The sequence below is a fragment of the Cryptomeria japonica genome, chromosome 3 (genome assembly GCF_030272615.1).
Source record: "Cryptomeria japonica chromosome 3, Sugi_1.0, whole genome shotgun sequence".
Lineage (NCBI taxonomy): Eukaryota > Viridiplantae > Streptophyta > Pinopsida > Cupressales > Cupressaceae > Cryptomeria > Cryptomeria japonica.
In genome coordinates, this window is record NC_081407.1 from 686,690,606 (window position 1) to 686,717,217 (window position 26,612).

Below are 26,612 nucleotides of genomic sequence, written 5' to 3' on the forward strand. Positions count from 1 at the left end.
GGACGCCCCTGTTAATCGATGCCGCTGTTTTCCATGCTGCGTCCCTTTCTTAACATAAGTTTTAATCACAACTTGTTAATATAATGACTTTTAGATTATGTGCGATAGTGTTAATATCGTATGGTGCTTTAGGAGGTTATTTTCATAACACTTTATAAAGTATTTCTTGGGCGATTTTAATATCGTAGTTTATGTTTTGTTTAATTATTATTATATGATAAATATAATGTTATATTAATATGATAATTTATTTTGTTTTGTATGATTGTTATATTATATTATGTGTTAATATTTTAGGATAAAGCTCATTTAATATTTAACATTATTTAATTAAAAATATGATCAATAGATATATTAAGAAATAAGGAGTCATTACTAATTAAGTTACAATAATATTGAAAAATGGAAATGTTTTATTACAAAAATGTGGGATCATGACAGTCCTCCCCACTCAAAATTGCTTGTCCTCAAGCAATCTGGGGTTAAGATGATTAATGGTCTCATCTCCCTCCCATGTGGCATCTTCCCTAGGAAGGTTCTTCCATTTGACTAAGTATTCTGTTATGGTTCTCCTTCTTAATTCTCTTTCTCGCTTATCAAGGATGAGCTCAGGTTCTAAAATCAACTTCCCTTCGTTATCAATTGGGGGTAGCTCGGTACAAGGGGAAATGTGTAAACCCAAAACCTTTTTTAGTCGGGATACATGAAATACATTGTGTATTTTACTGTGATCTGGTAGCTCCAATTCATAGGCCACTTCACCTATCCTTCTCAAAATTTTATAAGGACCATAGAATCGTGGTTTCAATTTCTCAGCTCCACTGATTTTAATGGATGACTGCTTATAAGGTTGGAGTCTCAAAAATACCAAGTCTCCTACTTCAAAAGATCTTTCAATCCTTTTTTTGTCCGCATAAAGTTTCTGTTGGTTCTGTGCTTGGTGAAGATTATCTCTAAGGGCATTCATGATATCTGTGTTCTGTTGGAGGAAATCTTTTGCACCTGGTACATGACTTTCTGATCGGATGAGATCCCCAAATGATGTTGCTTCATACCCGTAGAGGGCTTTAAAGGGACTCATTCGAATTGACATATGATGGGTTGTGTTGTAACAATACTCTCCAAGATGCAGCCATTTTACCCAAGCATTCTGCTGACCTGAAACATAATTCCTTAGATAACCTTCTATCCATTTGTTTACGATTTCCGTTTGCCCATCGGTCTGTGGATGATAACTGGTGCTTGGTGTTAGCTCTGTCCCTGCTAGTTTGAATAGTTCTTGCCAAAATATGCTAAGAAATCGTCTATCTCTATCACTTACAATATTCTTGGGTAAACCGTGTAACTTAAAGATTTCCTTAAAGAAGATGTCGGCTACATGTGAGGCTCCGAAACTTGAAGGAATGGCCATAAAATGTGCATACTTTGTTAATCTGTCTACTACTACAAAAATGCAATCTTTATTCTGTACCTTTGGGAGTCCTGTTATGAAGTCCATTGATATACTCTCCCACTTCTGATTTGGGATGGGTAGTGGTTGGAGTAATCCTGAAGGAAAAGTGTGTTCTTCTTTATTTCTTTGACACACCATGCATTCTTGGGTGTGCCTCAGTACATCTTCCTTCAGCCCCTTCCATGAAAATCTTTCTCTGATCTGTTTGTAGGTCTTATAATACCCTTGATGTCCTGCTAAAGGAAGGTCATGATAAGTCCTTATAATGTCTTCTTTCATATTTGACCCTGATGGAACATAGATTCTGTTTTTGTAGAGGATGAGGTCATCAATTACCCAGTAATTCTCATCTATTTCTTTCCCCTCTAGAATGCTGCTAGAGAATTTGTTTTTGGCATAATCGGTACTTAGAGCTGCCTTCCAATCTATAGATAGGACTGATAAAGACCCCAAGTAGGGTTTCCTTGAGAGGGCATCTACCACAACATTATATTTCCCTTTCATATATTCTATGTCGAAATTATATGCCTGAAGTTTACTCACCCATTTCTGTTGTCTATCATTCAAATCTTTTTGATTGAGAAAGAACTTCAAGCTGTTATGATCAGTTTTAACTATAAACTTCCCACAGATCAGGTATTGTTTGAACTTCTCTAATGCATGCATAATAGCTAGCATTTCTTTATCATAAACTGAATAGGCTCTTTCTGTGTCTCGAAGTTTCCTGCTTTCAAAGGCTATGGGATGTTTCTTTTGCATTAAGACAGCTCCGATGCCTTCTCCTGAGGCATCACAATAAAGCTCAAAAGGTGCTGAAAAATCCGGAATTGCTAAGACGGGGCAAGAACTCATTACTTCTTTAAGTTTTTCAAATGCGGATTGGGCTTCATTTGACCATAAGAATGCTCCTTTCTTAGTTAAATTTGTTAAGGGAGAAGTTAGCTTCGAAAATCCTTTAACAAATCTTCTATAGTAGTTGCATAAACCTAGGAAACCTCTGAGATGAGTGAGGGTTCGGGGTTTTGGCCAATTTTTGATGGCTTCAATTTTTTCTTCATCCACCTTAACTCCATGGGCACTGATCTTATGACCAAGATACAAAATTTCTTCCATCCCAAACTCACATTTTGACATTTTGGCAAAAAGAGAATGTTGTTCAAGTAGGCCCAATATTTCATCTATATGTCTTAAGTGTGCTTCCCAAGTTTTGCTGTAAATCAATATGTCATCAAAAAATACTAACAGGAACTTCCTTAATTGTCCCTTGAAGATGTGGTTCATGCATGACTGGAAGGTGGCAGGGGCATTTGTAAGGCCAAATGGAAGGACCAAAAACTCAAAGTGACCATAGTGGCATCGGAAAGCTGTTTTGGGAACGTCTTCCTTCCTCAATCTTATCTGATGGTATCCCGATCTCAAATCTATTTTTGAAAAGTATACTGCTCCATGTAATTCATCTATAAGTTCGTCCACCCTAGGGATGGGGTATCGGTTTTTTATAGTCTTCTTATTGAGTGCTCTATAATCAATGCACATCTGCATGGTCCCATCCTTCTTTTTTACCAGTACAACGGAGGAGGCGAAAGGACTGGAGCTAGGTTGAATGTGCCCCATTTCTAGAAGCTCTTTGATAGCTTTCTCAATTTCTTCCTTATAGCCCCTTGGGTGGCGATAAGGGGTGGAGATCACTGGTTTGGCACCTTCTTCAAGTTCAATAGTGTGTTCAAACCCTCTCTTGGGTGGCAGTCCTTTTGGGATGTCTTCAAACACCCTTTTATGTTTTCTAATAATGGGTTTAATATCAACATGAATGGCTTCCCCTTGGTTTGAATTTTGGTCTAGTATCATGCATTGGGCAGCCCACTCCCCTTGACTACGTGTAAAAATCCTTTCCATTCTTTTGGAGGTTACCATTCTGGTTGTGCCATCATGCAACCCTTTGATTAACACTTCCTGTCCATTTTGAGTGAAACATAGTTCCAATTTGGGGTGATCGAGATAGAATCTTCCCAAGGAATGTATCCAAGGAATTCCTAGGATTACATCTGAATCCCCTAACTCGACCACATAGAAATCTTCTTTGGTAGGGTATTTCCCTAATGTTATGCTCAATTGAAGGATTTTTTGGTTACATGAGGAAGTGGATCCATCGACAAGGGCTACTTGGAAACCCTTAAATTCTTGTGTTGTCAGCTTCAATCTCTTAACTAAGCTTTTATCAATAAAGTTGTGGGTATCCCTGCTATCTAGTAGTGCAATTACTCTTTGCCCTTTGATCGCACTTTTGATTCTAAAGGGATGGTGTTTTGAGGCTACGGAAATTGCTGCTAATGATACTTGCACCTCTTCGGTAATTTTTTCTCTTTTGCTTGGGGGTTCATTGAGTTCTTCTTCTTCATCACTAGATAAGGCTTCCAAGTTGTGGGCTTGGCTCTTCCTCCCACATATGTGACCCGGTTGCCACTCTTCTTTGCACTTAAAGCATAGATTTTTTTTCTTAAGCACATCTCTTTCATTACCCTCTTTGCAACTGTGACCATATTCCCATTTCTCATGACAATGGTAACATACGTTCTTTCTCTTAAGCTCTTCCCTTTCTTTAAAGGTGTTTCCCTTCCTAGGCCATTCTTTAGTATGTGTATTTTTAGTGAATGTTTTGGAGGGTTTCTCCCAAGTTGAAGTGTCTTCTAGGCCCAAAGCTTTATCTATGGCATCGTCTAGGGTAGGGGGTTTTAATGCTCTCATCAATCCTTTAATGGAGTCTTTGAGTCCTTCCACAAAAAGATAGGTGAGCCTGTCTTCATCCACTCCTGAGACCCTTACATAAATTTTTTGAAATTCAGTGATGTATTCTTCCACTGTTCCCCTTTGTCTTAAGAGAGTTAATTCTTTGAAATCTTTTTGTGGGTGTTTCCTCTCAAATCTCTTAATGAGTTTCTGAGTGAACTCGTCATATGTTGTTATACCGTCATGACCTTGTGTGAGGGTGCCATGATACCACCACTCATGGGCTAAACCTTCTAGGTGTAAAATGGCAAATTGGACTGCATCGTCTTCCGTCATGGGGCTGAGATTTAAATATGTATTTAGTTTTTGTATCCATGCTTGAGCTGATATTTTTCCGGAGCCATCAAAGTTAGGTATTGATAGTTTATTCACTTTGTGTTTTAGATCCCTGCTGAATGGTTTTCTCCTAGGGGCCTCATTTTTCTTTGCTTCACAAAACTCCCTAAAAGATACAACCTCTCTTACTTCTGGTCCTAATCCAGCGTAGGCTACGGCCATTTCTTCTGTGTTATTCAAGGAGGAGTTATTTGTTTCTTCTCTATTATTTCCCTCTCTAGGTAGGAAATTGGGTTTTTGTATCCTGGAGCTGGAAGATGTGTTATGAGTGTTTTCAGAATGATTAGAGTTTTCTTCTCTGCCATTGGGATGATTTCTAAGAGTGTTCATGGTGGTATTCATATCTTGTAAGGCTTGAAGCAAAGCCTGACTTGTTTTTTCATTTTGCTCTATTAGAGCTTGAGTTTTTCTATCATTATTTTCCATGAATGTTCTAAGTTCATTTTCCAATGGTTCACCCATGTGGTTACTACTTCCTCTGGTTCTCCTTTGATAAGTTTGCATTAACAACCCTTAACAGGATGGCAGAATCAGGCTCTGATACCAATTGTAATGTCCCAACTTCGCAAATCTAAGAAAACACGTAAACAATGAATTTTAATGTTTGATTAATTCATCTAGGGTGTAATTTAGTCAAAATTTCATTTGATTTCATTTGTTATCAATAAGTCAATTCCATATTTAATTCCTAGTGGGATAAAAAGGATAAGCTACCTTAGGATGCCCGTAGCGCTTATCAGGCCCAAGGGCGAAACACTCCCCCTTGGCCCTACTGTCAGAAGCCCTTTTGTCAACTGCAGTGGGTGGCCTACCTGGCAGAGGCCTAGTTCCTGCTATCCCTATTGCCTAATTCCTCATCTACCCCACTAGGTTTGGATATGCAATTGCTTTATTCATAATTTTGGTAGTAACGCATATCATACCTATTTGTCCTTAATTGCATAATGTTGTTTATTCCTTAATCAGGAGTTGTAGTTTATTAATCAATTTATTTATTAACTTATTTATTAACTTGTTTATTCATGAGAATTTATTCACACTTGCACAACCATATATATATATATATATTAAAATTATGTAACTATAGTAACTCCTATTGTATTTTTTTCCTCAATTTATATATAGTTGAAATCTGACTATATCTATATATGCAAATGCCTAATTTAATGTCCATATGTATTCATTCATTTATTTAGTATTTAATTGCCTATCTATTCTGCCTGAGTTTCCTTTATTTATTAACTTCTACTGCAAAATGAACATTTAACGGGTCATGGCTCTTACCTGGTTCTTTCGCTGTTATCCCGCGCTAAATCCTTGTCCGTCTCCTCCTGCCCTTCCTCCCTTTCGGCTCGCATCCTTATACCCGCGGGGGGAGGCGTTTGGAGTGGATACCTCCACGGGACGTGTCTGCTGGTGGTGAGCGGTGGTGACGGCTCCCTCTTCCAGTCGCTACCCTCGTGGACGCCCTTGTTAATCGATGCCGCTGTTTTCCATGCTGCGTCCCTTTCTTAACATAAGTTTTAATCACAACTTGTTAATATAATGACTTTTAGATTATGTGCGATAGTGTTAATATCGTATGGTGCTTTAGGAGGTTATTTTCATAACACTTTATAAAGTATTTCTTGGGCGATTTTAATATCGTAGTTTATGTTTTGTTTAATTATTATTATATGATGAATATAATGTTATATTAATATGATAATTTATTTTGTTTTGTATGATTGTTATATTATATTATGTGTTAATATTTTAGGATAAAGCTCATTTAATATTTAACATTATTTAATTAAAAATATGATCAATAGATATATTAAGAAATAAGGAGTCATTATTAATTAAGTTACAATAATATTGAAAAATGGAAATGTTTTATTACAAAAATGTGGGATCATGACATCACACCATCTTTTCCTAGGCTATTCACCACTTCGGAGCCAGTTCTCCTTCAAACAACAGCAATAATTTCTATCGCTCTTCAAGATAGATCTTATTCTCTTGATCAAGCAGAGAGCAAGGCATTTCTTTACTGCAAGGAGATAGAATCTGACCAGAATGCCATCAAAAAATGTGCACAACCTTGTTGCTGGATTGAGTGCAACCCCTATACTATCTATGGAAAAATAGAAGCACCAAAGATTGATGAAGAATTCTATGATCCCTTTCTCATTTAAAGCTGCAAGTTCTTTTATTTTGTCTAAAATTGGTGGCAACAACATCTACAGATCAGAAGCATTCAGCTTCCATATTCCTGTGAACTCCAACATTAAATCAATCTCATTGCTTTGATCGCTGCTCTAAAGATAAAATGGTATCCTCCAATTCGGCCTTTCAATGGCTATGAAAGGCAATGATGGCCTCTCAAGAGTGAAAAAAACAGAATCAGAATTTGCTACTGCTTTGCCATCAAATGTGGTAAGAATAAAAGAGATTATATCCTAAAAAATCAGTGCAACATCTACAAAATAGGCACAGAAAATTATCTCTCCTCATCCCACAATAATAGGCATAGAAAATTATCCTGCTCTGATACCATATCAGAAATATGGGCAGAGACAACTGAAGCAATAATAATAAAAAACAAATAATACATGCTCACTAATTTTCAATCAATCTCACTTATATAGGATTCTCATATCCTATTTTATTGGAAACTTCCCAAACAACTTTCCTAAATATATTGAGTTGTTTCAACAACTCTACATAAACACAACCGTACCACAAATATTATCCTATTTAACAAACTACAAATCCAATTATAACTAATATATGCATCCTATGATGCAATATTTCCAACAATAACTTGAGTACCAACCAGCAAGGGTGAGTCTTTCAGTACCGAAACCAACTATCTATCAGAAGTATTTCGTCCTCCAACCAGCATAGATTAATTGTGAAAGCATTTGAGCAGTACAACCTATGTTGTCAAAAGAAAGCATGTCAAATGAGAGCTCAAAACATGAATACAAAGAGTGAAAGAGAAATTAGGGCAACCACTCTTCAATTTGAAATCACTTTCCTTCTGAAACCATTTTCAAAGCACATGAGAAATAACCCCCCAGGGTCGAACTTTTGGAGTCATCAATTATAATATTTTAACTCACTTTAAATCTCCTTATTCCTCTTTGGTGTCAGTTTTGTTGGGAAGCATATAAAAGTCTTATTAAAATATTAACTTTCCTCCTCATGGTGGTGTCACATTATGAAGGTTTAATTTGGCCCCTCTTTGAAAACAATTTCAAGTCACCATGTTACTAGGCATGACACAAGGTGGGGTGCACTTTATAAAGCAACTTATAACGACTTCAAAAATATCTTCCTGAAAAGCATTAGAACTCACCAAGTCCAAAATTGGAAATCACTGCACTAAACTAGGGAGGAATAGAGGCCAAGACCAGGTGCTAAAAATAACACTTACTAAAAATAGAAAGATGCCAAGAATAGGAAGTTTGCTGGAAACTCTGAAAATCACTACTACAGCTCACCTTAGGACACTGAGCCCCCTAATCATATCCTCTTAGCCTACGAGAATCTGGGAATAGGCTAATGGAAAACTCATTCTGAACTAGTTGCAAGAAGGGGATGGCACTTGTGGAAACCTATTTACTTAAATAAACTGCCACATTATAAGCTAATGTGAGTTTGTCTTTACCAATTGATTCAGACTTTTTATGCTTACTGAAAATAAATTGCCTTAAATTAGCCTCAATAGTCAATAGTCATAGTCTAGATTTTTGTCAAAGTTATGTTTATAAATGCATTCTGACAATGCTTTGAGGTCCAAGCATTTCTAACACAAAGGGTCATGTTATAGACCTAATTAAGCATAATTAGTTATTAATACTCGCTACTGATGAGCTGAACTATCACCTTGATGGGAGACATCCTATTGAATGTGCCTCTAAACCTGCACATAAATAACTTATCACCCTATATATTCATTCTCTCCAAGTCCTATTTATCATTATATTCTTATTCTATATTCAATATGTATATATTACATAGTTATCATATATGTATCTGTGGTTGTTTGACATTTTGTCATCCAAACAACGACAAAATTAGCTGTAGGTAGCATAACAGAATAATGGTTTTCTATAGAACTATATGTAACTGTGTTATATATTCTTCCAGGGAAGGTTCAGGAATGCAAGGACTAGAATAAAAGTGTGAAATGGGCAAGAGTGATTTATGAGTATTTTGTGGGCCATTTTTTCATTGCAATGGATTTGTACAAGACTTATTTAATTAATTTTTTTTACTAGGATGATGCTGGAATTTGAGCATGCAATTGAGCTTATTTGAAGGATGTATGAGCAACAAGTAAATGAGCTCATCATCTGTTAGTAACAAAATTCATACAGATCATACTGTTGGAAAAAATTGTAATGACATTTTTAATATGATGTTGACTTACCATATTCTTCATGGATTACTGATGTGAAACAGGATGCTCGTTTTACAGTATGCTCCGAATGGCACACTTTCAGAAAATTTACATGGTGTGTATTATACTATTAGTATTCCCATCTGGCTTTTTAACTGTTAAGGTTCTGTTTCTTGTTTCAATTTTAAGAAAATCTCTCATGGTGATCACACTTGTGAGGTACTTTATGCAGGTGGTGAACAACTTTCATGGAGGCAAAGAATGAGGATTGCACTTGGGACTGCATATGGCTTGTCCTACTTGCATTATTCATGTAACCCACCATTGTTCTTCCATGGAAAGTTCAGTTCATTAAATATTCTGCTAACCGAAGATTATGCAGCCAAGGTGCATTTTGAAAAGTTTTTGTCATAAATGAGCCTTACCAAGATCAACAATTCTATATTGAATTTTTGCAAGTGCCAACTTCAAACTTTTTATTTTTCAGTTTCTGCTTGTAAGAATGAGTTTGTTTTGTTTTCTACGTATTAATAGTAAAATTAAGTCTTATTCATGTCTTTTCAAAGAGCAATGTGGTCTATGGGACTGAAAGGATGATCAAGGAAAGTAATCATCTCTCTATTTTTAATAATAATGGGCCAGTATGTGACCTGTCAATAATCAGTAACCGTAGTATTTTTAACAATCTGTTACCTATCTAATACACAACGATATTTTGTTTTGATGATTTAACAATATTAGTGTCATACATCCTAAATGCATGTGTATCTTAAGTAATTGATTTACTCGTTAACCACCCACCACAAACAAAAGTTGTGGAAAGAGGTTCCATGTTTGGATATTCTACTTCTGGATGACTGCTTCTGATGATGTTGCACTGCAATCTGCTGCCCTTCTGAGAGTGCTGAGTGTGGTGTTATGCATATTACAACCGGTTCTGTCTGGATCCCTGCTTGAGTTAAGTAAACGATTATGTTCTTTTGAACTGTATTATTCTGTCCAAATGAAAATTGAAAATACGTGAGGCAATTTCAGGTATGAAACTCTTGCCTAATAGAATTATTAATGGCAAACATAAAACTTTGGAACCTCTGTGCTTATCAAAACTTTTGTCTGCTAGTGACCAATAGATAGACCTTGTGTGGTCTAACTGAATATATGAATCTTTGTGATCCTACCTAAAGTCTCTTAAGAACTTGAATCAGTTATACTCAAAATTGTGAATTGTGCACTTTGTGATGCGACTGGATAAAATTTGCTCCAAGTCTGAACCGTTCTGTGTTTGTTCTTGTCAGAGGAGAGTACTAAAGAAAACATGTAATACCAAACATCACTAGAACTAGAATCATCTGAATCGAATTTAGTGCGCTTTCTCCATGAAGATGTAAATTTCTTGCAATTCTTGTCATCTATCCATCCTAGATTAGCCTTCTGTTTGGACCATCTGTTTGACCCTGGACTGTGTATACTTGATCAAGCAACTGTCTGAGATGTAGTGTGTCTTCTGGCTATGAATGCAAAGATCAGGTCAAACCATTTAGACTTTTATGATCACTACATCTGAATAGTCACAACTTTGTGTTTTCTAACTTCTAACACCATCACTGTTATGAGTCCTGGAATCATCATGGTAGAAATCTCCACGGGCATGAAACATTGACTATTGAATTTCTTCTATTCTCCCTGATTTCTTTCCAAGATTTGTGGATATGAATAGAGTATCTCAACTTTCCATCTCAAAATTTCATTCAAGTGGAAGAGACCAGGTGAAGAAACCTTAACAATGCTGTTTGACTGTTCCAGAAAGCTCTTGAAATTTGAACCCTCAATACTGTGAAAATTTTCCATAATGCATCTGGTTGGTAAAGGAAATTCATATTTTCTGTTTGCTTTCAATCAAAATTTCTTTTGATTTCTTCTGTGGGCATATAATACTTCATTCTGATCCATGGCTAGGCTCAAGTTTTCTTTTTTCATTTGAATCTCTACATCAGATCTTTTTCAACTGTTAAGTCTGCTATTTTTCTTTTTCAACTCCTGTAACTGTGATTAACTATTTTTATATTGCCGTTTTCCCATATGTTTTTTCAGAGCTTCCTCTAGCATCAATATCTTAGATGCTAGTATCAGATTTCTTTTTATATTGTGCAGCCACCAAATGTGGGTCAAATGACTGTTGGGACTCAAGTTGCTCCCTAATTTTTTTTTTGGTCCCCTTCACTCTTGTGTTTTGACTATGCTTGTTCCCCATTTATAGTTGACTTGAGAAGTCTTACATTGGTCTCCTTTGGTCAAAGTTGCATATGTGTCATTCTTTGCTTTCCCCATTTTCTTATATTGTGTTATAGGTGCCAAGTTTCCTAAGAGTGTAAATGTTTGGGATGTAGGTTAAAATGTACATGCCAAGTGTCGGAGTTTCCCTAGCATGTGTGTTTGCTCCCCACAACTTCCCTTTCTTCATCTTGGTATTTTGGACTTTCCTACCTTGTCATGATATCTTGTCTTCTGTTTCCTTTTACTCTATTGGGCCTCTTGACATCTCCATCTGCCAAAAATTCTTCCTTCTAAACCCTGCTCTTTCCTAGGTTGAAAATCATCTAAGTGTTTCAAAGTTCGGACTTACATGTGTTCTTGTCCAACTCTAACTTACCTATGGTAAAACAAAATCTTTCCATAGTCATTCGTTGTGGAATTTTGGGTCATCCTTAACTAGGTGCCTCTCTTTTGTCCCCTCCAAACTCCAAAATTTGCTTATCTCTTTTGTAAAAGTACATCTGGTTGGGATTTTAGACCTCCTTTATCTCTAGTACCCATTTCCTTTACCCCTAAAAATTTGGAACTCCTTTGTTCACTCACAAAGACATTTTAGAGTCGAACTTCCAGCTTCCCCCTATCCCAATACCCGATCATGAGGTAACCTCAGACATTGGACCATGATGTTACTCTATTCTCATCTTGCATTGAAGTTAAGCCCTCAAACTTTCTCTTCCCCTCATGCCTTAGTGTTATGACTCCTTATCCTTAGTCCTTGACATTGTCCACTGTTCATCCTCTATGGACTCCCTCATTTAGATTTGCCTCCTCCATCATCCCCTAGTGGTATAAAGCATTTGTCATTCCCAACCTCTAAATTTTGAAATTCCTACGCTTTTTCACACCAACTCCCTTCTATTCCATGAACAATCTAATCCCCAAAAGTGATTGATCAGTGCCTATAAATCATTTTTTATTTAAAATGGTGTGGATTTAATGGGGAAATGAATGAAAAAGACTTGTACCCTATTTATTGTTGCAACTAGGGTCTCATGACTTGATGTTTGAATGCCATCATTGGGTGATATCCTAAGGTGCCATCAGTGTGATGTGCTTTTGTAGATCTATTACATGTTCCTCTTTGTTTCCTACAACATTTTCAAGGATTTCTTGGGAGTTTCATGTGATTTTAGTTGTGAATCATGACATGTGGATGGTTGTGTGTAGAGGATGATTGGTTTTTGCGCACCTTCACCATTATCATCATGATAAGGATCCCTTGTGTGAGTTGGGTGCTTGAACAATTGTTCTACGTATACCATGTAGTTCAACATTCAAAGGGTTGGTTGCTTTATCGGTTTTGGCTTCAGTTTTGTCTACAAATCTCTCTAGGGTTTTCAAACATTGATTGTTGTAATTGTAGATGAAAAGAGAAGCTCTATAATAGCATAGGAAAGTTTTATTATCTGCATTTCTTCTATAATGAATGTTTTAAAATGTAACCTTTGGTTTCCTTGGGTAAACCTTGTTCTATTGATGATGTGATCTAGTTCTCCTTTTCCTCTTTGGTTTTTAAAATTCTATAGCCTAATGAATCAAGGATTGGTCTTTATTGGTTTGAGATTATACATTTTTGAATCTAAGCAATATTTATGTTTTGGCTATGTAGGTTTAGATTAGGATTGGCATGTTGTTTAGGGTTCATTATTGCAAACCAAGGAAACATTCCGAGTAAATTAAAGTTGTATATCGTCAAATAACCTAAATATGCATGCTTGCATCCTATCATTGTGTAAGAGATGATGGATGAAACAACCTTAGGGGATTCAAATTGTTGATACTTACAAGTACACATATAGGGTGTGTGATCAACTATATAGGGGTTCATGTAACTACTTGACTTATTGACAAAATTTGGGGTCAAATATACAACTAGGTTTAGCTGTTATTATTTTGGTTGTCCATTTTCTTTCATTACAATACCTACTAAGGTATAGCCCTAGTATACCCTCTTGAGTCAAAGTTGAGATTGAAGTGTAGGAGAGATAACTCACTCATTAATTGGCCTTTAACCCTCCATAATATTTGGATGAAATTTGTTCTTTCTTTCATAATGACAACCCTTGGCCTTGAAAGGAGAATTATGTTCTAGGATTTTGGAGCAACAGTTTTGGGACTCAACATGAACAATTGGCAAATAGGTGTGTAGATAACAAAAACGGAAGCAAACAAGCAAGGACAAAGGTGATTGAACAAAAAAACAATGTATTCAATAGTCGAAATAAAGAAATTACCAATGGTCTACCTTTATATGAAGCTCAACGCACACCATGTTGCCCAAACCTTGAGAGCGATATTTTGTTCTAGGAAGTGGAGTTGTGGTTTTGGGACCTGTTGACGTGTATTTTGTACACCATCATACACAGAATAAAATACCTTAAGGCATCTTATCCTCTCTTGAAAAAAGCCTCTAACTGCTGAAGATTCGCATAAAGGATCAGTTAGGATGACTCCAAGGTTCTGGTTAGTAGGGTCTCTACGTGTGGATAAGCTCCAGTGGTATGATGTGATTTGCTGGAATCACAAGGGGATTTACATCTAATGTTTGAACTTCTGATCTGTTTTGCTGGAACACAGGCTCTTACTGGCTTAGATTTGAAAAAATGAAAAAGGATGGGGCGAAGAGAGGATCTAATCCTAATACTAAGAATGTAAGAGCAATGATTGATCTTTGATGAGACTCTAACTAGGTCTTGTTTTGACATCAATGGACCATCTCCACAAGGCTAGTGCGATCTTCTACGGGAAGCTTTATGATGTTCAAATCATCACCGCAGGCATAGACACCATCAAGTTGATGCATATCAATGAAGAAGCGACAAATTGAAATTGAGCTTAGGCTGAATGATTCCAGTTGACTACACAAGGCAAGTCTGCAATCAACAAACTGCTAGTAGTATGGATATACGAATTCCACCATCAATCAATCACATTTCCTCCTTTCATTTAATCATCTACCATCTAGGATTGAAGACTCAACAAGAAACCATGCAAATTGCAAGAAACGACACACTTCACCATTACTTCAATGAAAATGGAGTTTGTTTACAATCAATGGCAACAATTTCTTGCCTTGTCCTCCTATTCTACTCTAATTGCTATTCTATTTCTATCTTCTAACTATTCCAACTATCTCCTAACTCTCTAGCTATTGCTAATTAGCCTTTACAAATGAAATGCCTGGGCTTATATAGTGCCCACAATACAATTTGATGGCTTAGATCAATTCGAGATCAATGGCCAAGATTCAACAATGAAAACCCTAATTAGGGTTTGTTACAACCATTACATAACATTTAATGCTTGACCAATGATAAAATTGTATTGCTTGGACACATGTCCCCTCTAGAAAAATCAACCAATGGATAGCCGGGGTAGGTACATCGGAGTTTGTGCCACCTTCCATGAGTTAAGTACATTGAATCTGGACATGCTGAGGTGGACCTCACTGATTGGAGAAATGATGACTAGGACGCCACCTCATTTGACACTTGTAACTTGGTAGATATTCAACTTGATGTTGTTGAGAAGCTTGCTTTAATTAATTCATCTGGAACTATTTACTTCTTCAACGAGCCCTTGTTCTAACTCCTTGTGTCCTTGATGTGCAGGATGATGATGTACCTCGCCTTGGAACGCTGGATTGAAAGAGGTCGCCCCTGTCCTAGCTTGATTGTCCCGGCGAAGATCGTCCTTGATTCGGCTTGATTTTCCTTGATGAGATCTCCATTTGATGCCTACACAACATTTCAAAATTAGAAACATGATTTTGCAATATATAACATAGATTAAATTAATTTTAGGAAACCTCATAATAAATCCTTGAGTTATTATTTCCTAAAAAACGATTGAGCTATTACAATTCAAAATTCAAAATTCAAAATTTGAAGGCTATGACGATCAACAATCAAAATCAAAACAATAAATCCATATCGCCATACCTCACTTGAGAGCTAACTCTAGAATGCAAAATGAAGAAAATTCGCCTAGGCAAAATTGATATTAGATGGCTTCAACGTGATCTCTTGTTCAAATTAGGAACTTCGCCACCTTTGATATGTCCTTGATGTGATCTTCAATGTCCTTGGCAAGTTCGCTCAAGTGGAAACTAAGTTCGCACTCCTTTGATGATATTAGCGCCTTCCTTTGCTTGAAATGAAATTCGCACCTCTAACACACAATTCGCACTACTCCTTTGTCTTCCTCAAATCGCACTTGAATGATAAAATGGTAATGTGACAATAACAATCTTCACCACCCTTTATAAGCGCTTACACCACCAATTCACTTAGGCCGACTTTTATAAAATAAGACAATTTAAATAATTTTTAATAAATAATAAAGGCCGACTTTCATAAACCAAGCGCTCCATTTAATTTTTTTAATTAATTAATAATTAATTATTAAATGCCATCGTTTTTTAATTAATAAATTCGATCTTTTTTTGCAAGGCAAAAATAATTAATTAATGATCAAGCGCAATATTTAAATGCCATTTTTAATTAAATTTTCAAATTATCGAATTTTCTAGCATTTAAATAAATTCAAAATGTTTGTTTAGCGCAAAAATTGGAAAAGCGGGAAGATTCAAACCTCATCGCCCTGGTCCCTGACTGAGGGACAGGAGCGATCTACCATTTTAGTCTCGATCCTTGTACTTTTGACGTTCAAAATCTTCATTCCTACGTTGAAATTGCCATTTTTGCTAGGGATTTCGAGCCTGATTGACTTGTTTTTGCAAACGAATGCCCTTTAGATGTGATATCGCCCTGGTCCCTTGGAGAGGGACAGGAGCGATCTTCATGCTTTCTCCTTGATTTTGCATCTTCGATCTCCAATCTTCATCATAAGGCGAATAATGACATCACTTCTCCACTCCACGCTTGTTTCATTTGACTTCTACGAGGCATTTAGATGTTTGGAAGGATCATCGCCCTTGTCCCTTGGAGAGGGACAGGAGCGATCTTGAAGCTCTAGGCAAAATGCGTTATCTTTCAATCTTGGTTCCTCGTTCATGGCCTCTTAAAGGACGTCCTTGATCTTGCGTGAACTTGCCTTGACATGCATTTGAAGGAAAATGAAGGTTTTAATAAAAATCGCCCTGGTCCCTTGAAGAGGGACAGGAGCGATATAGTCTCTTTGTTCAATTTGATGATCGTTTAACGTTTGAAGCCTTTGAATATCATCATCTAACCATGCCTTGGACCTTTTACCTCCTTGCAAAACCTTAACCTCACGTGATTTTTGAGAGATTTAGCCAATATGATTAATATCGCTCTGGTCCCTCCCTGAGGGACAGGAGCGAACTTCAAGATTTTGAGCTTGTCCTTGTCTTTACCAACTTGCAATTACCTTCAACGCGTAAAATGAAGTCCTTTGATCCTTCTTAGTCGCTTGATGTGTGATAAACTTTCAAAATTTATGCCTTTATACAAATTTCGCTCTGGTCCCTTCCTGAGGGACAGGAGCGAACTAGGATATTTTAGTGCAAATCTTTCAATGTTGGCGACCTTTGATGCTTTATGCTTGATTGAAACACCTCGAAACGTCCTTGCCACCTTGTTCTTTGTCTTGGAATGTCTTGAATTTGGAGGAACGACAATATAAGCATCATATCGCCCTGGTCCCTTGGAGAGGGACAGGAGCGATATTGGTCCTGTAGGCTTCATTTCATCTTATCTCCTTCAAAATTTATCTTCAATGGTCTCGTAATGTACCTTTTCACCCATCCATGCCTTGAGACCCTTTCAAACTTGGCAAGAAAATCATCTAAGACAAAAATCGCTCTGGTCCCTGCCTGAGGGACAGGAGCGAACTTGGGCATTTAGGTCCCTTGTTGACGTTTCATAATCTTCAATTTATCTTCAACGGGTTTAACTCATATCTTTTCTTGCCTTCAAAACAAAAACTTGCTTGATCTTTGTCCAGAACATGCCCTATGAAGGACTTCGCTCTGGTCCCTGGGAGAGGGACGGGAGCTACAAAGAACTTCGCCCTGGTCCCTGGCTGAGGGACAGGAGCGATTTTTACATCTTCGGTCATTCTCCTTCACGACGGCACTTCAAGTTATATTCATTTGATAAAACACATCTCCTTGGACCTCTTCAAATCATCAAGTTGTTAAAATCCTGCAAGGACAAAGTAATATTTGATTTTGAGCTCCGGTCCTTCACTGATGGACAGGAGCGAAATTTGCTCTCTAGGCCAAATCGTTACAATTTTCATCAAAAAAAATCTTGGCTAAGGAAGATATCATCTTACTTAATGCTATGAATAAAAGTTAATGTCCAAACAAAGTCTAAAAATGTGCATATGAATAAAATCGCTCTGGTCCTTCAGTGAGGGACAGGAGCGAATTTGACCTTCTAGGCAAAAACTTCATCATTTCATTGTTTTTGATCAAGTCTGGATGCTCTATCATGCTCATTTCGTCCTTCACCATGCCTTTGATGTCTCAATTCGTCCAAACAAGGTCAGGAATGGCTCAAATAAGTATTATCGCTCTGGACCCCTGGTGAGGGACAGGAGCGCTTCGCCTTGGTCCTCCTGGGAGGGACAGGAGCGAAATTCGCTCTGGATCCTTAGTGAAGGACAGGAGCGAAATTTGACTTTTCGAACTCTCTATCAGGACAATTTTAATGGAATATAACATTTAAGTATAAGTGACATACTTTAAGTTATATTCCATATATACTTTCAGGATGTTTGAGAGTGGTTTCAGACCTCCAGGAGTTATATTGCAAAATCTAGTTTTTGGAGGTTTTTTCAGTTTCTAGACTTAGTCAAATTCAGGATCAGGACATTCCAAACTTAGCCAAAATTCAGGATCAGGACCTTCAGACTTAGCCAAATTTTCAGGATCAGGACGTTCAGACTTAGCCAAATTTCAAGATCAGGACGTTCAGACTTAGCCAAATTTCAGGATCAAGACGTCACTCAAGCCGGACTTGCTATCCTATTGATCACCTGGGCGACACTCAAAATGCAAAGGCTAACTAACAAAACCCCAGAAGACCAAAAACAAACCCTAAAAAGCAAAAAAACATGGGTCCCCATTTGCAATGGGGCGATGTGTGAAAACGTCACAACAGGACCCAACAAGAGGTCCAAAAGAAATAAGAAAAATAAAAATAACACAATACATCGCTTTAATTTCCAAGAGGGTGAGGAAAAAATGTGACTCAATGCATGATGCTATGCATTTTTACATTTTACACCTCTTGTGGATAAGTTTGGAGGCTAGATGCTATTATTAGACTATCAATTGGAGGTAGTTAGCATCAAGGATGCAAGAGTATAAGACAAGCAAAGTTCTTCTAGGAAGGTCCTAGGCATTTGATGCAAACTTAATTTCAATGGAAATCAAGTATAACAAAGTGTGCCAAGCTAGAGTAGGCAAAGTAGTAGATCAAGGCTTTTGAGACAAAATTAGGGCATTGGAAGGCAAAGTTAGAATGGCTCACATACCATTGAAGTGGAGAATAGCCAAGTAGAACCAACCAAGAGGCAACTCCAAGAGATTCAAGTGAAGTTGATATAAGTAAACATGGAGCTGGCCATAGAAAAAAGTCAAATGGAAATTGATAAGGTTACTACCAATATGTTTTTTAAATAAGAGGGGGGCCTAAAGGTAGATCTTGACCAATAAAAAGCTGATGTAGGTGTCAAGGTTGTAGAGATTGGTACTTTGAAAAAAAAGGCAAGCAATCAAGATTATGAGTTGACAAAATGCAAAATCAAGTAAACCACTAGGCCTAAATTGTTCAAGTTCTAAGAAGAAATGAGGTTGGCCTAGAGAGAAAATTGGAGACATCCAAAGAAGAGGTCAAAACACTCTAGGGCAAGATAGAAGAGCTAAAATTGTCCATGAATTTCATTGAGCTAATTAAGGCCTTGTAGAGATCCTTTTCGAAGGATATGAAGAGGGTGCCTCTTCCTTTACATCGGCTTTATGATACATGCAAATGGTGAAGACTTTGCACAACATGGTCAAGAAAGAAATGTTGCAATTTGAGTGGCTTTCTCCCCTCAAGGATGCTCAAGCCAATGTCTAGAGGCTCTACAATGCTAGCACAACCAGGATAGTCATAGTTGGAATCATGAGCAAAAAGACCACAACACAAATGGTGATTGATGTTTTGGACAAGGATAGAGCAAATGAACAATGCAAGATGCAATTCAATGTCTTAGCATAGATAGTTTAGGGTAGACAAACGCACGTGCATCAATTCGTGTGGTAGTGATCGACCTCTCCACTTGATGAGAATCAAAGGATGCTCCCACATGAAAAATTCATGGAGCTAATAAGGCAAAAGGCCAAGATGAGTTGGAATTGGATGGGTTGTTCCCAACTTCTTCCATTGAAAGATGCTAGTGGTGATCAAGCCATTGGTAGGATTGGGGACTGTTGTGTAGATTGTCATGGCTTAGCTGCAAGAGGTTTCTTATGAAAACAAAATTGAATTGAAATGTCGCTTCAAACCCTTGTAGAATATCACTTGCTTCAAAGTCAAGAATGGTAGAAGCTCATGGGTTCTTTGAAAAATCTACACGTGGTAGGTATCTTTATTTACTTTTTGACAATTTTGAAATTTTGAGGGTGGACTCTTTGGTCAATGGACATATTCTTTTGGGTTCATTATTTTTTCTTGATGAAAGAATCCTTGCAAGCTGTCAAAATTGTAGCAAAGTCTTCATTACTATGTGGAAAATTCTCTTATTGCCTTGTTCAATTATGTTCATGATGGTTGCAGCCTCTAGGGATTGGGTTTCCCTTTTGATGTTTTCAATTTTGTGGCATGTGGGACAATTTAATAAGTTTCCCAAGTCTTGATGAAGATGTGCTAACAAATGGTGTGATGATGGATGTGATGTAATAGTGCCTAGGCTTTTTAGATGCAAAAAATGAGTTTCTAAACATATGCTTGGTAGGCCTTAGTAGTTTCTTTTTCATCGTTTGATTGTGCCAAGTCATATCTCATCTAATGGCCCTTGAAGTCTGTTGTTATCTCTTTGGCCATTCTCGAGAAAGAGTGAGCCCACAATTGATTTTTGATGTTTGTAGCTCCTTTGAGGTATCGTAGACCAATTTTAGTAAACAATTTTTATCTAAACATGCATATGGTTCACAAAATTCAAATTTCCTTTTAGTATGTGCCTTATGCATTCAATTCTAGTGGCCCCTTCCTCTATAGTATTTTAGACAAGACATCACCTACGCAACAATGGCATGTAAAGTAAGGAAAGTTTAAATTCACCGTTGATTGTTTAGTAATTGTCCCAAGGTGTCTCAACCATCATCATGGGCATGCCACCTTACCCAACTCTAATTCCAATTTGTTCATATTCAAGTCATTCCTCATATTGATTCTAGAATTCGAAATTCAAATATTTATGGCATAATTCTTGATTGTGGGATGTTTGTTTTGCTGTAAATATTAGCTTGTCTGTCTCGTTTCATTATAAATTATGTTTTGTATAGTTGAGCTATTAATTCTTATGTATAAAACTTTTTCTTACTCCTTTCATAACTTAATAAGGGAACTGTTATCACAAAATCTTGCACCCTTGCTGAGCTATCAACTCAGCAACTTTGTGAAACATGGAAACAACCCTGAAGTGTGGGACCTTGCGCAAGGGGGTTGAATCTCCGGAGAAGGCCGACTTCCTTCTCAATCCAGGTGCAGGTGTTGAACCAATTCAACACTTCAAAAAATTAGTCCTAAGCCTATCCTAACAACTTGCAGAGGAAAAGGGAAGAGGGAAATGCTTAAAATGAAAGGATGTGATGCACCAAGATAAGAGATTGTTTCTCTCCCTACCCGAAATGACACAAAGAATCAACTGAAATACCCAGGAGATGCACAAACTTCATTTGTATGAATGACCCCAATGCATGTATGGAGTTTAGAATTCGTTGAATGTTAAGAGGGGAGAAGGATTCCCACAAGACACGCTTAGAAATAAATTAACACAGCATATATGAGAGGAGCCACAAAACATACACCTATGATGAAGGTAAGGAAACATACACAACATACATAAGTTAAAGAAAGGCAAGAATAGCAATTTCAATTCATTCAAAGGCCAATGGCCAAACTTACAGTTGCAAAATGCAGAATAAATACAAGAGAAGTGGAAGAGCATAGAATAGCTCAAGCCAGTAGGGAGAGAACCGTTTACAATGAGGCTTAACAACCTTTATAAAGAAAACTGGTTACAAGAGTGATCGTGACCGTTTTGTGTGTAGGGAAATGTAAGTCTGGGAGTGCAGGGAAGTGCATGGACTTGACTTTCTGTACATGTAAGCAACCTAGCCATACCCTAAAAATACAACCTTGAGAAGGGTGGATTGACTGACCTTCCAAAGTCAGAGCATGTAGACATGACATAAGTTACCACAACAAGCATGGCCCTGTACCTCTTTTGATGGAAATCCTGCCAAAATCATTAAATGCACCCTTGTAGCTCCACAAAAGAAGGTGCACAAGTCAAAAAAGTCGTCTGAGCATTTAAAGCTTTGAGTGTTGATCACGCCATCTGAAAGTGCTGCAAGTCGGAAGGAAGTCCAAGGACTTCGGAAACTCGGGTTTTCGAAGTGGGGAAGACAAGGAAGGAACTTCAGAACCTCGGGGTTCCGGAGTTCCGGTGAAGGGGAAGGAGAATTTTGGAACCTCGGGGTTTCGGGAAAGGGAAGAAGAGACTAAGCAAAAGGAAAAGGGGATACCTAGCAAAGGAACCTTGGAACCTCGGGGTTCCGAAGTTTCGGGGAACTAAAAAAAGGCCAAGGAAGGAACCTCGGAACCTCGGGGTTCCAGAGTTTTGGAGAAGAGGGAAAGGTAGCAAGGAAGGGACTTCGGAACCTCAGGGTTCCGGAGAACAGAGAAAAGGCAAGGAGGGAAAGAACTTCGGAACCTCGAGGTTCCGGAGTTCCGGGGAAGGGAAGAAGACGAGGAGGGAACTTCGGAACCTCGGGGTTCCAGAGTTCCGGAGAAGAATAGAAGAGAAGGAACTTCGGAACCTCAGGGTTTCGGGGTTCCCTAGTTCCGGGGAACATGAAAGAAAAGGGAAGCAAAGGGAAGGGACTTCCTCGAAACAAGACAACACTTCTCACCTCATAATTCTTTTGCTTTTCTCCTTGATTAACTGGGGCAGCGCTGGTCCATGGATCGTATCTCTGATCGGTTCTTACTGATGGACCAAGGGTGTGATAAAATGACAACAGGAACGTTTGTGTATGTGTCCAAAGTTAGTGATATTATAGTGTAATGGTTGCTCAATACTATTAGAAGCATTAATCCAGAAGGTTTCTATTCTTGGAATTTTGACTCTTTGTTGTGTATGAATTTGTTTGATGCATATATGTTTAATTGTTGTTATTTATATTGAGTATTGCATGGTGAGTTGTGAAGCCTTGTTTAGGTTGCAAGCGAACATCTATTTTGTGTGAGCCTCTTTGACTTAATTTATATTCTTTCTAGCATCTTTTCCCTTTTTCCAGCTCAAATAGGTTTAGGTAGAATAAATAAGGAGTTAGCCTTGAAATCCTAGAGATTAATTTGTATGTCATGTGCCACATTTGCAAATCTTTCCATGCTTGGTGGTCCTATGCAATGCATTGGTCCTAAAAGGATAATTAGACCATCAATGTCTTTTTATAGAATACCATAACCATGTATTGTAAGTGGTTAGAGAGAAACAAAGCATAACAAATATCATAGTTACAAGACTTGTGCAAACTTGCCCAAAGTCGGCAAGTCCAGTGAACTAGTCAAAACTAGACCTAGAGACTCAAGAACTACGTACTAGTGAGTATGTCAAGACTCAATGAGTCTTCTTTAAAAACTTGGTTATGATAGTCAAATAGAAATTTAGAAAGAAAAAAAAATGGAAAATGATCTTTAACACTTCAAATTTGGTTATGATAGTCAAATGGAAATTTAGAACCAAAAAAAAAAAAGAAAACATGTAAAATGATCTTTAACACTTCAAAATGATATTTATTTCATTTTCAAGTGTAAATAAGGGGGAAAAAAGAGATGAAGCTAAAAATATAATTCATTGAAACAAAATCCAACATATTGGCAACAAACCTAGTTAGGGCCTAATTATTACTTTATGCCTTTGATAATAATACAATTGTGAAAAATTGCATGTGTGAAGAAGGTTTATGTGGTCTCAAAGGTTAAATATGGGTTTGGTGGTAGGGTTTCAACTCGTTAACCTTGCCTTGTATCGCGTTACGGAGTGAGCTATGGATGTTGCCCCTCAACCTTACTATGACTGCCACCCCCAAACCCTCAGTCTAGTTTTAAAAAGAAAAAAATAAAAATCATTTTCAGTCTTGTTCGATAGAAAAAAATAAAATAATATTTTTATTCCTTAGAATTTTTCACAATTAAATTGTAGGTAATTGAATTACATTTATACATTTGGTTTTCCAAGGGATTCTCTATCCTAAGTAATGCTCTTATGGCTATAGCAACATTTTGATTTACTTGTCTAAGATCCAAGTACAAAACCTTACATATAGCTAGTGATGTTAGGTCAAGTAATACAAGCTCCTTTTTACCATAGTTCAAGACTACATGTTGTGATTTTTGTTTTTGATGCCATGTATATCATAATCCATGAGTGTTGTACACCGAAAACACTTTAGAATATTTTTCTATCAACTTGAATCCACTTTTGCACTCATTTGATTGATGTATACTTGTGTATGTGATTAAAATAGTTTCTAATTGATAAGCTTATTATGTTTTCAATTTTCTAGATTTGAGTGTCGATTTTGAGTCCAAGTCAAAAATCAGCCTGCAAAGTCTATTTCTTTTACTTATTGCAAGTTCACAGCTTGAAAATTATAGAGAGCCGAAAAAATCAAGACATCATTACAATGATTACCAAAGATTCAAAAACCCCTTACTTGGATGGACTATTTATTACTTATTGGTTCTTGTTCCTTACAAGAGAAAATAATGATTTCTAGGGAAGAAACAATAATTCACTTTCTATCCATTAGAAATTTTTTGGTCCTTGAACAAAGTTCCATCTAATCCAAATTTTCGTGTAGCGATCTTGATCTATGCTCCTTGGAGATGTGGCCCTTGCTAAATTTGAACTTGCAAACATGCAAATTATCAATGTGCTATATGATGATACCCTTGCGTTCTTTTGGTTCAATGGACCTCGAAATGATTTTTTAATGTAGGGCATTGATTAGCATGATAGATCTTTGTAGCTTTAGAGCTGATCTCTAACCATAGAGAGATATTTGTAGGTCTAAGTGAGCTCAAAGCATAGGGAGATAACCGACTCTTAGAGTTGATCTCCAACCATCCTAATTTTTTTGATAATCCTTGTTTTCCCTTCTTGATGACAAAACCCTAGCCTCAAAGATGGAGAAAAGATCTAGGATTTAGAAGTGCTATTTCAAAACCCAATGGGGTGTTGCCCCTAGACCCCCATTGAACCATAAGTCTGACCAAGTGATAAACCATGATTAATGATTGATCACAAAATCTACAAAATATGTATCCCCTAAATCTTTGTATCTTCATAGTCAAAGTCACAATCGAAGTCATAGTCAAGGATAATCTTGTTTCATACATTGGACATGTTTAGTGTACAACGATCCCCATTGACAAAGTTGGCATGCCATAGCCATTACACTATTGAATGAGTTAAGTCATAGTTGACAAGAAATGCCACTTAATGCAAAAATATATCATTCAAGCCCTACATAGACTCAAAGAAAAATCTCATTTGTAAGCTTCTTAGCTAAGGTCAAACTAGAACATAAGCAGTTATATTTTTTCTTAATTGTTCCTATTTGTCAGTAAGTTTGACAATAGAACATGCAATCTTGAAGGCTGCGGGAAAACTTCAATTATAATCCCTCATGTGAATATACACATTTGTCAAGCTTGCCTTTATTAACTCATGGTCATATATATAAAGAACATCATAACTCCTATTCAATTATCCATGCTCACAAAGGTTCTGTAATGTCTATGATGAATGCTTGATCAAGTTATCATATGAAAATTTGAGATTTCCATATATTTTAAGGTTTTCACTATTTTTTTAAGAAGAGCCCTCCCCGAAAAGTGGCGTTTATAAAAAACCCATATTGGAAGTGCATACGCCTATCCTCGTCCTTGTCCCAAAAACACTGGGGAAATTAAGTCCCATTTTTGGCTTTGGACAATTTTAACTTTTAGAAATGTGTGAGAAAGTATGTCCATCCTTTCATTGCCAAACTTCCACTCTTCGACCAATTGAAGGAGGTCAACTGCACTTTTATTCATAGGGAAAATCTTAATCATTTGAAATTTTTCATCTTCGACGTTGACTTCAAAAGTAATGAAGAATGTTGCCCCTCTTTTGTTACTTTTGGGTCAAAATGAGAGCGTCTCAATCAAACTTCAAGTGAGTAATCCATAACATGCAAAATTTGTTGGATGACTTGGGATGCTCTAAATTTGTTGGAAATATTGCATCATAGGATGCATATAATAGTTATTTGGTAGGTTTGATAAATATGTTATATAATAAGTGGTATGAATTGAGTTGTTAAAAATTAAAACAACTCAATATAATTAGGGACGTTGTTAGGAAGTTTCCTACAAAATAGGATTAATGGTTCCTATAAAAATGTATGAGATTTTATTGAGAAAGGGAAATGGGCACGATATTATTTGTAAATTATTTGCATTCTTTTATTCTACCCAAAATTTGTAAAATGGTATCAGAGCCTACTCCTATGCCTACTCCCTTTGCACCAAGTTCTTCAACTGTATTGTGATTTTGAATCAGTGGCAAGTGACCTTTCTCCATTGGATGAAAACGTATAAAATGAGGATTGATGAGCCAATCAAAATTGAATTGTTAGTGTGCAGAAATGGGTGTTGAAAGTTAGGCACATTCAACTCAGTTGCAGATTTCTGTAGAATTATCATTCACTTTTGACTGATAAGCTATATTTTGTCATAGCTTATCAGTCAAAAGATCTGAGTATTTTGCTCCTGATATTCCATTTGATAGCATGGCCATGAAGAACACTGAAGTGGCATATTTTGCTATGGCTTATGAGGTTTTCGAAGATCTATTTGCTCCACGCTTCCACCATGGGGGGAGGCACCCATTTAATGCAAGTATCGTGAGATAGTAAGAGAAGGCGCTATTGGAATTACTAGTGCTAAACAGTAAAATAAATGATCTCTGGCACTTTCAGATCGGATATCCAACATTATAATCTCAGTCATAAGCTTCTGATCTGAATTTGAGGAAGTAAAAAGGTTATAGAAGCCAATCTCGTGTGTAGATCCACCTAGA

At 37.0% G+C, this 26,612-nt stretch overlaps 1 protein-coding gene across 4 annotated transcripts in view; it reads left to right on the top strand.

Annotated features, from left to right (window-relative positions):
• LOC131051110 (protein MALE DISCOVERER 1) overlaps positions 1 to 26,612 on the top strand; it is a 131,310-nt gene that overhangs the window by 86,962 nt on the left and 17,736 nt on the right. For all 4 annotated transcript variants that reach the window (XM_059218522.1, XM_057985481.2, XM_059218524.1 and 1 more), the window contains exons 5-6: positions 9,029 to 9,081; positions 9,199 to 9,353. In XM_059218522.1, coding sequence (XP_059074505.1) covers positions 9,029 to 9,081; positions 9,199 to 9,353 — 208 coding nt within the window. The remainder of the gene's footprint in view (positions 1 to 9,028; positions 9,082 to 9,198; positions 9,354 to 26,612) is intronic.